The sequence below is a fragment of the Calonectris borealis genome, chromosome 18 (assembly GCF_964195595.1).
Source record: "Calonectris borealis chromosome 18, bCalBor7.hap1.2, whole genome shotgun sequence".
Lineage (NCBI taxonomy): Eukaryota > Metazoa > Chordata > Aves > Procellariiformes > Procellariidae > Calonectris > Calonectris borealis.
In genome coordinates this window covers 15,498,480-15,513,175 of record NC_134329.1, presented here as the reverse complement: position 1 = coordinate 15,513,175, position 14,696 = coordinate 15,498,480, and the positions used below count along the sequence as shown (strand labels likewise).

The 14,696-nt window shown below is 37.1% G+C and overlaps 1 protein-coding gene across 1 annotated transcript in view; it reads left to right on the top strand.

Annotated features, from left to right (window-relative positions):
* The window catches only part of ADGRD1 (adhesion G protein-coupled receptor D1), a 160,289-nt gene that overhangs the window by 14,161 nt on the left and 131,432 nt on the right, over positions 1-14,696 (top strand). The window contains exons 7-13 of the mRNA XM_075168135.1: positions 3,539-3,718; positions 4,915-5,169; positions 8,671-8,735; positions 9,520-9,675; positions 12,524-12,583; positions 13,125-13,242; positions 14,162-14,272. Of these exons, the coding sequence (XP_075024236.1) occupies positions 3,539-3,718; positions 4,915-5,169; positions 8,671-8,735; positions 9,520-9,675; positions 12,524-12,583; positions 13,125-13,242; positions 14,162-14,272 (945 nt within the window). The remainder of the gene's footprint in view (positions 1-3,538; positions 3,719-4,914; positions 5,170-8,670; positions 8,736-9,519; positions 9,676-12,523; positions 12,584-13,124; positions 13,243-14,161; positions 14,273-14,696) is intronic.

The following is a 14,696-nucleotide window of genomic DNA, read 5'->3' as shown; positions in this document are numbered from 1 at the left end:
CACTGAAATGTTCAGCAGATAATATGTGAAGAGAAGAAATCATATAAACAATAAATACTAAATCACTGTAGCAGGTAAAAAAAAAACAAAAAAACAAAAAACAAAAAAAACCCACAAAACAAAAAACAGAAAAGCCAACACCCCTTTATCTAAAGACAGTTTCTTTGTTTTTCTCTGAATCAAATGAAACCTGTGGCAATGATAAGATGTAATTTTATTCAAGCCTACTATTGCTTAAACATCCCTTGATGTTAGTTTGTTGCATTTATGTGAAACTGGTGTTAAGTACACTTAAGCAGGGAATGCTTTCTGAAATGATCTTGGGATCCTTTCAGCTGAAATAGTACAACCTATGAAACAAAAATCCCAATATTTTTTCCTAGCTTAAATTTAATAACATTTCAGAACTGTTATTTTGACTTGAGAAAACAAATTCTTTTTGTTTTTAAAATGTTGAAACATTATTCCCCCACCTTCTTTCTTTCTCAAGTAATTTTTAATAATGGTTTTCTGTGAGCAGTTTTGGGCTCATTAAAGTGGCATTTGCAGTCAAAAGAAGCATTTGTGAAAGATGCAAGAGAACGTTCTTGTAATCGTTAGTTTGGACACAGTAGGAGAAGTTAGATTTAGTCAACATATGTGAAGTTGAAATAAAAAGAAATTTAAAAAAGCAGCCCTATGCGCAACATAGCATTTCATAAAGCTGTGTGTTTATTGTGTGCATTACTTTAATTTTTATTTTTAGTTTCTGCATTTCATGAACCAAAGTGCACATAAGGAGGATTTAGATTCACAGTTTTCTTGTGGCTACAGGACGATCAGTAGCTACAGGGTAGTCCAGTGGGACAGACAGTCAAAAATGGGGGAAACCGGCTCCACCGCAGACATGCTGTATAACTTAGTCTCTCTGTTTACATCATTTAAACTTCAGCTCTCAGCCTTTAAAGAAGGAGTAACAGCACTTCCATACCTTTTGGAAGTGTGGTGAAGCGCTGGAAAAAGATTGTGAGACACTTTGACAGAGGAATCGCATTAATAGCAGTAATAGATAACATGGTCAGCCTTGGTGGCCCATTCACCAAGGATGGTGTGCAGATACAAGGGAAATGCACGGCTTTTGGGAAAGAGGGTTGGATCAGTGTTTCAACGCGTTACTGCTGTGGTAAAGAAGCTGAAATACGAACTCAGGCTTATCTGCTTATGAAGGTATTGCAACTTGCTTACAACAGACCTCAAGTTCTTCAGTTGGGAGTTCACAGCATTTGTAGCTTTAAACCCGTATCCATCAAGATCTAGCAACTGAGACTGATGATGTTCATATACTGATTGATTTCTAGGAGGCCAATGATAATTGATTAGCATTTCCATGGTGGTTATTTTATCATGTATAAAGCCTTTAGGGAATGGTGTGTAGATCACGTAAATTGATGGGTGCTGTCATGAGGATAAACAGAAAGATCAGTTAGACAGGAAGATACTACATAGTTAAATTATTTATTCTGCAATAATATAATTTTTAACTCTTCTGCTAAGTTAATGTGACAAATAAGAATATGTGAAATGTAAAAAAACTATGTTCCAGAGAGTAGTGGTGGGGAATATTTCTGATGACTGCAGTCTGAGGCTTTTCCATCTTTAATCATAAAATTATGAAACATATATAAAAAAAAATCTATGGTTTTAACAAGAAACGTACATAATAGTTTGAGGGCTTCATTAACTTGTGCTGGGCTATCTGGTAGCAAATTGGCAAAGTTCATACTGCCTGTGCGGCCTGCAGAATTGCTAACTATAAAATCATCCAGACAGATATTTTGACTACGTGTCAAAAGAGCATAGTCAGCAGGTTAAGGGAAGTGATTATTCCTCTCTTTTCAGTGCTCATGAGAGCGTATCTGAAGTAGTGTGTCCCATTTTTGTCCCCTGATACAAAAGAGATGCTAACAAGCCAGAGTGAGTCTAGCAGATGACTTAGGGGGCTGGGTAATATGACATGGGAGCGGAGGCTGAGGCTTTTCCTTACACCATGAAGAAAAGGGAATGCTAAGGGCTGTCTTCAACTACCTGATGAGTGGTTATAGAAGCAGATGGGGCTAAACAATCGTGGAGATGCACAATGAAAATGTGACAGGCAACACAGGCACATTGTAGCACAGGAAATGCTGATTACATCTAAGGAAAAAAGTTTCTTTGCAATGTGGGTGGCCAAGCATCAGGGTGGTTTGCACAGAGAGGCTGTGCAATCTGCATCCGTGGTGACATTAAAATCTCAGCTGAGCTCTGAGCAACCAGAGCTAGCTCCAAAATTGTTGCTGCTTTGAGCACGCAGTTTAGACTAGGTGATCTTCAGGGTCGCTGCCAACTTACTTAATTATGATTCTTTGTGGCAAAATCTCTTCCACTTCTGTACTTCATAAACTTTTTCTCAACCTGCTCTGAACTCAGATTTTATTGTTAGCACTTTGTACTATAAATTCTGAGATGAACATTTTTAGGAGCTGTTTAGTCGAGCCATTTTCTTTGTAATTGCATTTGACTGCAGAACCTCTGCAGCAGAGCCACTATGAACTTCTGAAGTGTGAGGGAGGTTTGATTTGCTACTTGTGTTTCAGTCAAGACTTCTGAGGTAATCTTTATTAAAGAAACAAGCCATCTCACAGAAATCGTATTTCTTCACTAATGTGCAATCTGAAGAGCTCTTCAATTTTACAGTATAATAGTAAAATTTACTGTGAATTGAACAGGATTATTTGTGGACCAAGTTAATCGCACTTGCAGGATTGCACTTGCATTTTGGGAAGAATTATTTGATTTTTATGTAGGGGGGACCTCAGAGTTTTGACTGTGGCTCTGCATATGTTGCTATGCCTTTCTTTTACATTGGTTCTTTGCTTTCAGCAATTGTTGGAGCACTGAAGTGCAAAAACACAGGTAATAACATGCTTAGAAGAATTAAAGTGTAATTAGCAGTGGATGCTACTCAATAAGCGTGGACGTGCTGGCAGCCAGGTAGCATCAGTAGCTTGGAAGCTATCAATGTACTATTTCTGGCTCTGCTGGCATTTGTTGAACACCAAAAAAAGATGTAGATACTGGTTGAGGATATAGAGATATGAAAGCAACTTGTGTTTTGAAGTAAGAGAAGATCACAGGAGGAAAATGGGATCATCGCAGGAAGGTGAGAAGGGTAAGGACACTGGAGAGATAAGGCAAAGGGAATGGAAGCATAAATCTGTAAGAAAAAAAACTTCATTACTTTTGGTGTTCAAAGAACTTTAGTTTTAACTGATAGAAGCTACTCAGGGAACAATGATTACTATTATGTACTGGGTATATGCATGTGATGCGAAACCAAGGAAGAGGTGTTTATTTGGTTTAAACTGTTAGAGCATTGTTGATTTTAAAAATGCTGTCCTTATTTATTCTAGCAGATGGTCTGTCCTCAAAAACATTCCCACTCTCTGTATTCTACAGTGTTGGAAATTTTTAATTGCACTTGTTTTTTTCATTAAAATCTCCTCTCACTTACTTTCATCAGGAGTAACATTTTCCTTTTTCTGGAAGACTCAAGACCAGCAGGCTAAGTTTCTCCCTGCCTCTGGTGGACAAGTAATTTCCAGTGGTTTCAAAATCTGTTCAAATGAAGGTGAAGGCTCAGTAGAATTTTACACCCGTGGGAATGCAATGATGAAGTGGAAAGCAAGCTTTAGTCCGCCAGGTAAAGTTTATAATTTTTTTATTATTCATTTCTTTATTATCTTTTACTTTATTCTTGCAGGGACATGTAGTGGTAAGAGAACAACTTCAGGAAAGAGAAGTGGATATATAAAAATAGCTACAGAGCTCTGTGCTCAAGATTTCTCTTTATGGGGGGAGAGAGAGATAAAGTACGAACTGAAAAAGCAGTGATATTTTATTATAGAACATTTGCCATTCAGTAACAGTCCTCTGACCCAATTTCCGGTTGTTTCTGAAGTGGAATTCTTATTGACATCTTTAGATTAATGAGTGCTTAGATGGAAACATGAGTGAAGAATGCAGGTTAATCCCTGACAGTTCTCAGTATATTCTAAAACTGGATATGTGTGCTGTCCCCTACTGCCTCCTAAATTAAGACTTTATTTGGTAACTATCTAACTGGGTGTTTAGTGCTTTGGTCATTTTGTTATCTGTTGAGTGTCAAGTTTTGTATGCCATGGCATTGTATTAATAAACATTTTGGTATATCACATATCTTACTGCTTCTATCTAAACTGTGTATTGTTGAGGAGCGGTATTACCTAGTGACTGGAACAAATTCTGGTCTTCTAGTAATGCCAATGATAGTCACTAAATCTTTTCTTGCCTTGATTTGACTACCTTACATTGGTAAAATAGGACTTTCTCACCTTGTAGTAGCAGAGTTTTATAAAGCTTAATAAATCTTATTTTAAGAGAAAAGCTGTTAAATGGTAAGAATAATTCACACATTTGTGGATTATCCAATCAAAGTGAAAATTAATATTATGTTTTCAGCTTCTCAAGTATAACAAAGAAACTGTGGCAACTTTTAATTAGTCTATTTGTTTGTTCTCCAGTTCTTGCAGTCTTTATGCAGTTCTTGCTGAACTGAGTTTTGAGATAGTATTGAAGAGACTTCAAATCTTGGCCAATAATACTTAGCAAGTGTAATTTATGAAACTGCAGTGAGCCCAAGTAAGAGTTCAGACAAAAGCTAACAGGCATTACTCCAAAGTATGGGCTTCCCCATGGGTATAAAGATCAATATACATGACATCAGCATTCCATAATTCACTCTTAGCACTTCCTATACAGCTCTATAGCATTGCACAAGCCAGCAAAAACTTACTGAACAGGAAAGGCTCTAAATGGAATTGATTCATGGATCTTGCTGTGACTTTTAATGTTTTGCAGGTCCTTATTGGACTCATATTCTCTTTACTTGGAAGTCAAGAGAAGGACTGAAAGTCTACGTCAATGGAACTCTAAACACAACTGATCCAGATGGGAAAGTTTTCTATGATTATGGGGACCCCAGTGCAAATCTACTGACTGGGACAGAGGGGGATCAAACTAAGCGCTATGTGAATGGGGCATTTGATGAATTCATTATATGGGAAAGGGCACTCACTCCCAATGAAATTGAGCAGTACTTTACAGCTGCTGTTGGTGAGTATATGCACTGTTGTCATAATTCATCTTCTGTAAAGGTGCTGACTTAAAAATGTTTAGTGTGTAGGTTTTGTGTTCATTTTACATCTTTCAGCTATTGAACATAATTTTTAGAGGCAGAGAAAGTCAGGTATGAACGTCACTGAAACGCTCAGCTGTCTTTGGATGTGCAGTCTTTTTATCCTGGGTTCTAGCTCCTTAAAAAGGTCATTAAAAAATTACCAAGACATGAAGTATCCAGCAATTGTTAGATCCCCTAGGATCAAGAGAAGAGCAGCAATAATTAGACTTGAGGCAGAACAGTATGAGGAAAGACTGACTCCAGATTTCTAACTTGCGCTCTGGTTGTTGTGTAACTTAGAGCCAAGTCACTCAGTGTATTCCAGCAGATGTGAGTAATAATGGTTATCTCTCCAGTTCCTGGAATGATAAAGACTTATTAACTCATGTATGCTTGTGAACTAAAAAGAAAGATATCAGCTGAAATTTAATTTAAAAGGCAAAGAATCAGGATTAGAGCAAAGATTTAGAAGACTGGCCAGTAAACCCTGTCAGTTGTTCTATGGATCTTTGCAATAAACTTTGCACTACAAGAAAGGTTGTTGCTATTAAGTGCTTGTGTGTGAGTAGCAATTAGGAAACATCCATCTTGGGAATAAAGCTATGGGGCATCTGGAACATTTGGCTTCACTGGCGGTTTCCCTGCTTTCATTTATTTTTACTAGGTTACTGAGAGCTAAAGCAGTTACACCGATAACTCTTGTGCTTTTAAACCCACGGGAACCGTTTTCACAATGGAAACTCTTTGAATAACGCAACTTCTGATGCGTGCCTGGAAATGAGAATGTATGTGTTTGTGACTTCCAGGTTTGATTGTAGCAATCAAATATATACAAAATATATTTTATCAAGAAAGAAAATATAAACTAGTTTATGTAGAATTGAAGTAACTGAAAAAGAAAACGAAGCAATCTATTTGCTTTGCCACACAAATAATAGCAATTGCGCTCAAGTTTTTTATTTTAAAACCTTTTTATTTTAAAAAGTGATTCCTATGAAAGTCTTCAAAAATTCTGATTGGGAGAGTATTCATTTGATACAGGAAATAGTTTTAAAATCTTAAAAAAAAAAGTTTTAGTAACTTTATAATGTTCTGGTCATGTTGGAAAAAATGCTTTTGTATTTGACTGTTGTGTCTTTCACAAAAATCTAGGGTTACTATAACACTATCCAACTCAAAGCTACCATAAATCACATTCTTTGATTTACTGTAACTCAAGAAGAATGTTATGTTGCTAAACTCGAGAGCAGTAGATTTTCAAATTGACCTGATCCATCTATATGTGTGCCCAGTTTCACTGTCAGAGAAGTATGACTTATATAAATACAAAGAGAACTCTTTTTTAACCCCTTAAGTTCTTGTGAACTCACAGCAACCGTCCTTTGAAGCCCTCCACCCTCCCATCTTCACTCTAACAAATTATCCAGGCATCATGGAAAGCTCCTTCCACGAATGCAAGGACTTAAGTTTCTACTTCTGTCCTCTATACTTCGGTTTGGAAAGAGTCTTACTGGGGCTCGAAATATCTGGTTGCTATACATTAATGCTTGTAGCTAGCTTTTGAAACACTGCAGAAAGGGTTGGGCCCTCAGATTCTGCTAAAGTCTAAATTTTTAAAGAGTTGGACAGAATTTTGCCTATATCCTACCTTTCAATCTTTGGTGATTTTTGGCTGTATAGCAAACTCCCTGCTTTATACATTGAGATGTTCATGCTGTGAGCTTTTGTGAGTTTACTGCAATTTGCGTGACATTAGGTGTTCGCAGGATTTCAGGGTCATCTGGAACTATCAATTTTCTGCCAAAAATAAATTTCAAGACTTTAATTGAAAGTGAAGCTTGATGTGTATTTTCTAAGGGCTTAGGAATTAAAATGTAAAGCGTGAAGAGTTTTGTAAGTGTGAAGAGTTTCAAGCCAATTTTATTTTAAAGTGCTCAGGTTATTTGGAGCACTTGAGAAATGTGGAGTATTGAATTTTTTGCTTTTTCCTTCAAAATAGTGCACCAATCGGATTTTATAAAATTTCCAATTTCATGGATGAAGCTAAACATTCTCAGAGGAAGCAATGGATATTACAATACTAATCAACATAGTAAACAAAATTTATTCTTGGTATCTATTTATTGACTTTGGAGAACTTAAAGCCAGGTTGAACCTAGACTAACGTGGTTTGACATAAGAAACTTAATAGGACAGCCTGTTTTTTAATAGAATGGTCATGTTCCTTTTGGATCCTTGAGAAAAATATGTCCTATATATACAACTACTGTTTGATTGTGCTGGAATACCACACTCCTGGCAAATATAAATTCTTAGTAGGGCATAGATTAGAAGAAAATGTTATTTCTCTATCACGAATGACTAATAAATCCCTTTGCACAGAAAAGAATCAATATTTTTAAAATGGAGCAACTGGAAACCATCCAAAATCGAGTTTATTCTTTCTGTCTCGACAAATCACTTATTACATGCTCATATGGTAATTTTCAGTGGATATAGTACTAGTGGGTGACATTTATTAAGAAAGCCTATCTGATTAATAGCAACCTCACTGTTGCATGAGATAAACTTAAAACACCTAATAGAGACATTATCTATAATATGCTCAAACTACTAATGAAGGTTGTTTTTTGACTCCTTGACCTCTGTTATTTGTTTTATGCAAAGCTAGCATGCCCCAAAAGCTTTAGTATACCACCATTTCTACCAATGTTCTTTTATTTGAGGGTGTCTTAGTTTTGCTGCAAGCAATGAAAGTATTTCCATTGGCTTTGAGTATTTCTTACAGATTTTTTTAATGTGGAAAAGTCTTTCTGAACTTGCCTTCATGGGTGTGATTTTATTTGGCACTCAAGCAATTTAGACTCAAGATATAAGTAAACATTAGCATTTGGAGATCATAGCTGAGACTTGAGTCTCGTTTTTTCCAGTGTCTGTATGTTCTCAGTGCCAGTTTATCACATATACAGAAATACAGCAAGGTCGTATATGAAATTGTCAGAAGTGCCTACAGATTATTATTTATTTCTGATAAGACATAGGGTTTTGTTTTTATTTTTAATTTTCCCTAAATACTTTGCATAAATATTGGGGGAAGAGTTAGAGAAGGAGGATGGATGCCAATGTTTTAATTGTACAGTTGTCCTTTTTTTATTGAGATGTAACACTTGAAATTTCCTGTTTGCAAACAAAGGTTTAATTTTAAGTGTTTAAGACTTAGACTAAATTGCAAGTCTTATCTATGTAAAGATGATGAAATAAAATTGATGAGAGAATCAGTAAATGAAATGATTTTAAAAAGCCTGTGTAGCTACAGTACTGCAAATAAGTAAAATGCACAGAACAGCAAATATGTTACTTTCAGTTAGAACTGATTCAACCTGCAGTGGGAATATCATATTTTTTAACAGTCTCATTCATTTATGTATTTTCCCCAGGTGTGCAAGTTTTGCTTTCTTCAACGCTTCCGTGGTCTGTGATAACAACCACTACAAACCCTATGGTAGGACAGTCCTCATAACTCTTTTCTATAATGTCAGAATGTCTATATTACAGAGTTACTGACCCTCCTCACTTTACAATTTTCATTAGTGGCACTTAGTACTCCAATTATAAACGTTTTCAGATATGCATAGGGAAAATTTTTAGCCACAGGGAAGATGGGAGTACTACAGAACTCTTAATGCAGGACAGATAAAGGAATTAGTTGTTAAATAAAAATATTTTCTATATTGAAAAAAGGAAAAAAATTTAGAAACTTCTGAAATATTTCAATGAACTTTGAAGATACAGGACATTCAAAAACATTTTCGAATTTTTCCTCTTATTTCCTTTAAAGTTAGAAAAAATTTCCCACCACAATAACAAAACTAGTTTTCATCTGTTTAGTAGGTGCTTAATGAAAAAGATTCAAATAAAATTAATTTTTCATATGCTGAAAACATACAATTAGCTGTAATCAGCCTACATACAATTAGCTGTTGCAGTGTATTTTCATTTTCTTGCTATCTGCAGTGTCAAAGTTGTATTAGTTCTCTTGTTCACAGAGGCTTTCAGGAAACCATGGTAGATAGGACCTGAATTGCTAATGAAAAAACGAAGCCGTGCTTGTGTATTCTGTTTATCCTATCTATCTATCTCTGTGCTTTCCTTTTCCCTTGGCTTATGTAGCCTCCTGTGGGTAACCGCAGGAGTCTGCTATGCCTCAAACTCCCTTTTGGGCTAAAATAATAAATAATGACTGCCATATGAAATAATTTCTGATGAGTTGTATCTCTCTCCTGTAGCTCTCTACAAACGCCTATCGTCCCATCATAACTAATCTGACCGAGGAGAGAGGGAACTTCCGCTCCTCCGACACCATGCTGGGCTACCTGGAGAACGTGTCCTTCAGCTTGCCCAACAAATCCTTGTCAGAAAATACTGCTCTAAGCCTGACAGAGGTAAGCGTCTTTCACATCTGTGTGTGGAGCCAGATGACCCTGAAATTTCTGCAGAAGCTGGAATATCGAATGCAGCTTTGAAGGTTTTTGCTAATTGCAGAAAATACATATGAAAAAAGCAGTAGCTGTTCCAGGCAGTAGCAGAAGGTGAGCTTCAACCAGAGAAAATAGTTTATAGATCTCATTAGTTCTTGGGGATATTATTTAATGCATAAATTGTAAATACCTGGAACCATGACCACACATAAAAAATAATTATTTAGTTGAGCAGGAAACAGAGGAGGAAAAAATAATTTGTTAATTTTTTTTCAGCTGCAAGTGTATCCAATGAAGAATATATAGTTCTGGAAAAAAATTCAGCATTTCTCTGCATGGTCCAGCTGATCCAAAATGCAGCAGAGTTTGACAGTTGTCTGTCAGGTGCAGGACATAAAGACACTGTAATCAGAGTAGTGACAGGAGCAAAATGGAGGCATGCATGAGCTGACAGCAAACTGACTAAATTGGATTCAGGAAGCACTCTAGTTGTGGCTGTATCAGTCTGGCCGCGGGTAACTGCCCAAGTGTAAACTTGTAACTTATTATCTTTGAGATTCACATCTGCACTAGTTATCAATTACTGCTGTCTGCCCAACCTTTTGTTAGCATTTATTGCTCCTGTAGTAAGCAGAGGGCAAGTTGTGCCTCTTCTCTGGCTTCTCTTTTGGAAAGTCATGCATTATTCTTATTATTCCTGGACTCTGCAATGGCAGAGACACACACCCTGCTCTGCCAGCTCTGCGTTGGAGATGGAAAGCTGTGGGAGAGGGCCTGTTTGTGATGGTGGTGTCCTTAGCTTTTGTGAATTAATAGCTTTATCTTGCATCGGGTTCCAAATCACAGCCAGGACCCCTGTGTAGACATATCACAAATCTCCACTGAAACTGGTTCATGGAAAAATCAGGTCCAAAGCTTAACTGAGTAATTTGTTTTTGTTTAAGCTAACCCACGAAGGAGGGGAGTAAAAAAAAAAAAAAAAAGGCAGCGTTTTCTGCAGTCTGAGCTGAGGACAAGGGGTCACGTTCTGCTAACATAAAGTTAGCCTTCTGTAAAACGATGGGCATCTAATTCCCTGATTTCAGCAGGCTAGAAAGCTATTATTACAGTAATCAGCTCTGGCCTCACTAGTGATTGTTCCTTTAGGCCTGCAGGTAATACCAGGGTGACAAGGATTATTTACTCAGACAAACAATATAAATAAATGCTTCTGAAAACTACATGGACAGCAATTGATAGTTTGTGTTAAAGGCTTAGCATTTGTGAATTGTAAAGCTTGGATTTCATGGATCACAGTTTAATATGTAGCAAAAACCCTTCTAAAAAGCTCTAATACATTGTTTCCTTTGTTTTGCTGAAAATTTTGTGTGGGCTCTAAATTGAAAATGGAACATCATCCTGTCAGATATGGTACCTGTTTCCCACATCACTTCAGTTGCCATTTGGTTGCTCATTCGTGCTATCTGATGCTGCTTTGTGTGCCATGAAAGTGATTTGCAGACAGAAATGTGGGACATGATTATCTTTAGTAAAGCTATTTTGGGAAGTAAACACAAGAGAGTTCTGATCATACATACAGACTCTGTCATTTGTCTGACTGGTGGTTAGGCTTTGCATTGTCTGCAGCTAATTCCCTGAAAAATTCCCCAAAAGACAGGCACTGAGCATGCATGCTATATTCTGTAAAGTTATCTCTGTCCTCATTGTCATATGCCTCACAGCACAAGAAAATTTGATTTAAGTTATATGCAATAAACTTTCTGATTACTGACACACATTTATAATGCATTGCTTCTGACAAATCTGACTTGTGTTTTCTGTTATAATTCTGCTCTGCTCAGTAGCTCCAGCACTCCTGCTTTCCCTCCCTTTCCAGTGATCTAACACATCCTTTCTGGACTAATTCCGGAGTGATGCTGTGACCTGAAAAGGGATACTCACTGAATGCTCTGGGCAATTTGGGCTGGGTCCTGGGTTTAGGATAACTTCTGTGCATGCTAGGTAGAATTCCACACTGAATGTTTGAGAGGGGCTGCAAGGTTTGTGCTGCCCAAACCTAAGCTCACACTGCAAAGCTCTGGTACTGTCCTATGTGTTATGGCTTGTAAAATTAGGCTCAGAAAAGTCTTGCAGCTTTCTGCCATGTTTCTCAGTGGAACTTTTCTATATTCAGTTGATGCTTTTAAGACATTTCAACAGAGAAGTTTGAGCAGGAGATGTGTTTTTTTTTCTTTTAATTTTCTGTGTAGTTTTCTGTGTTCCCTTTTCTCCTCCTTCTATTTGTCTTCATCAGCAAGACTGCTTAGGATAGGGACTGCATCATGCTGAGCACTTGAACAGTGCTCACCATGACAGATCTTGATCTCAAAACCAACCTTTAAGTGCAAAAGTTAAGCAGATAATAAATTGTACAAGTGATGGGACCCAGATATTTATCTAGTGCTGTTGAAATATCTAGTCATCTAAGACTAAAAGGGGTATTAATGTCAGATGAGTTTAGATAAAATGGGAGAATAAGTTCACTTCGGTCTTAGTTTCAGTGTTGTCACCTCAGCTGTAGTATAATGATTGCACTTTGGGAGTTTCATAGTGGTGTTACTTTTAATAAATAAACTATTACTTTAAAATGTCACCATACAGAACATGATGAGAGCGCTGGCAGGTAGAGATGAATCTGTGACTTGAATGAAAATGGGCTTGTCATCTTAAAACAAACCTAAGAAAATGCTGGCAGAGATCTGCTCTGGATCCTTACCAGGAGATGTAGCTGATTAATAAATAATCAAATAATATAGTTTTATTTATCTTTTAGGCATTTTTAAAAGCCATTGAAGACTTTCTGTTATTGCCCAACTGGATTGATGTACCAGAGGTAAGACAAATGGGCTTAGATTTGTAGGTTACTTCGGTTGCATAATTTCACATGGATAGTAATGAAACTGGTTGCCTCTATTATTCTTCTTGTTAGGACTTTTTGGCAGTATAAACACTTTGAAAGTACCTTTATACTGGGGACCATTTTAATAAAGATGAAAGAAAGGCCAAACTGTAGTGTCTCAGCTCATGTTCCAATAAAGATCTGACACCAGTCTTTCTTTATATGTAGTCAAAATAATCTGCTCAGTTCTTGGCCTCATTCTGCTGAATCCTGAGTATAATTGACTGTCAAATGCTGGTGGGAACAGAGAGTCATTTGGAGACATTCTATAAAACATAGCATTTTATAAGGTCAGGCTCTGGGTGGCATCAATTTGGGTAACATTTTATCCACTATATGTGGAAAAGGTTGTGGAGAAAGTCACATTTGACTTTGGATGATGAGTCACACAGGAATTTAACATGGCACCTTGGCATTTTGTGCTATGAAGTGCAATTTCTTTTGTTGTAGAGCCTTCTCTTTCTTCTTCCCCCAGACAGCTCACATATTTGGAAGTTTAATTCAAACTATTGACAGCGTGATGGCTCATATGACGCGCAATTTGGACGAAAACTCGTTACCTTTAACTGTTGAGGGCACGTCACCTGTGGCAGGTAGGATTTAACAGAAATGTTCTGTCTGGACTGTCTGGGTGTCCTAAATACTTCTGTGCTTGCAGCCCCTCCTTTGCCAACATGAAGGAGGAAATCAAACCCGATAATTTTCTCTTTTGAATACAAAACAGTGATTCAGTTGTAGAAAGGTGACTGCAGTTAGTCCAGAGGGAATCAGCTCTGACTGTACTTGAACTTCCTTGAGGTTATTTGGGGAGGGGCTTAGGATATGAATTCTGTGAAATGAATCTAGGAAAACTATGCTATACTAATAGGCAGTTAAAGGGCCTAAGCACTTCAAAGTTGCAGATGTCTGGATGCTACAAAACCTTAATTTTGCAAGGTTTTTAAAAGAGATTGCAAATAATAGGAATAGTTTTGGCCTTTTAGGAAAATTTTATTTTACTGCTGTTTAGCATCCTAGCACCCTAATTTCAGCTGTGTCTTTGGATGCTACAGGTAGCAAAGGTAATTTGCCTGCTCTGGCATTCTGCTCTGCCTTGTTGAGACCTCTGTGAGTGGGCAAATAACCTGAGCAGCCACCAGTACCATTAATCACTGCACGTACTCTCTTGGACACTGGCATTCTCAAATGGAGCAGTGGAGGTCTGAAATAATGCCTTCAGATGTCAGTGGAAGAATGTGTAATCAATCTGTTTTCTTGCCTTGGTAAGCTCAGAGTTTGAGCATGGGTGAAGTGATCCATGGTATATTAACAGTGCGCGTACCACCTTCTCTGTCATAAAGGAGTCAGATATAAAAGGCAATTTTGTACTTGGGGAATGTACTGTATTTTCTGCAAACATCTGGGGTTTTAAATTCAAGACTTGCAATAGCTATTAGGGAAGTCTAGTTAAATAGTCAAGTAGGTTGCAGAGGCTATTGATTTTATCATATTTTTGTTTGGGTTATCACACAGATTACACCTTGGTCAAAATGCATCCTCAGGCTCTGAATTTGTCCCACTATCGATTTCCATCTCGAGGACAGAGTTATATTTCCATCCCCAGTGAAGCTTTTCATGAAAAAGGTAAGGAAAAATTTAAAGGGAGGGGCAGAGTCCTGAAAACAGGGTATCCAAAAATGATTTTGCTTGAAATCAGGTTTTGGTTTGCTTTATTTTTCCAAGTAACCAGATTGATCACTGTTGATCATACTGGCTCTAATGAAGCAGCAGTTGTCTTGTCATACTAATGAACAATTAATGTAGTATAATTTTCATATTACTTGACTTAATCTTGAATAATACAGCTGGGCCACGGAGACGGAGGGCATTTAATTTTGACATCTTTTTACATCAGAGAAGTCATAATTTCATAAATTATTTTTAATCATCTGAACTGGTTATTTTTAAGAAATTCCAGGATGTCAGATCAGGTATTACTTATCCCTTCATGCAAAATTGCTCTTAAAATGTTGTATGAAATTAAACTATAAAATGACAGGTTTAAGCA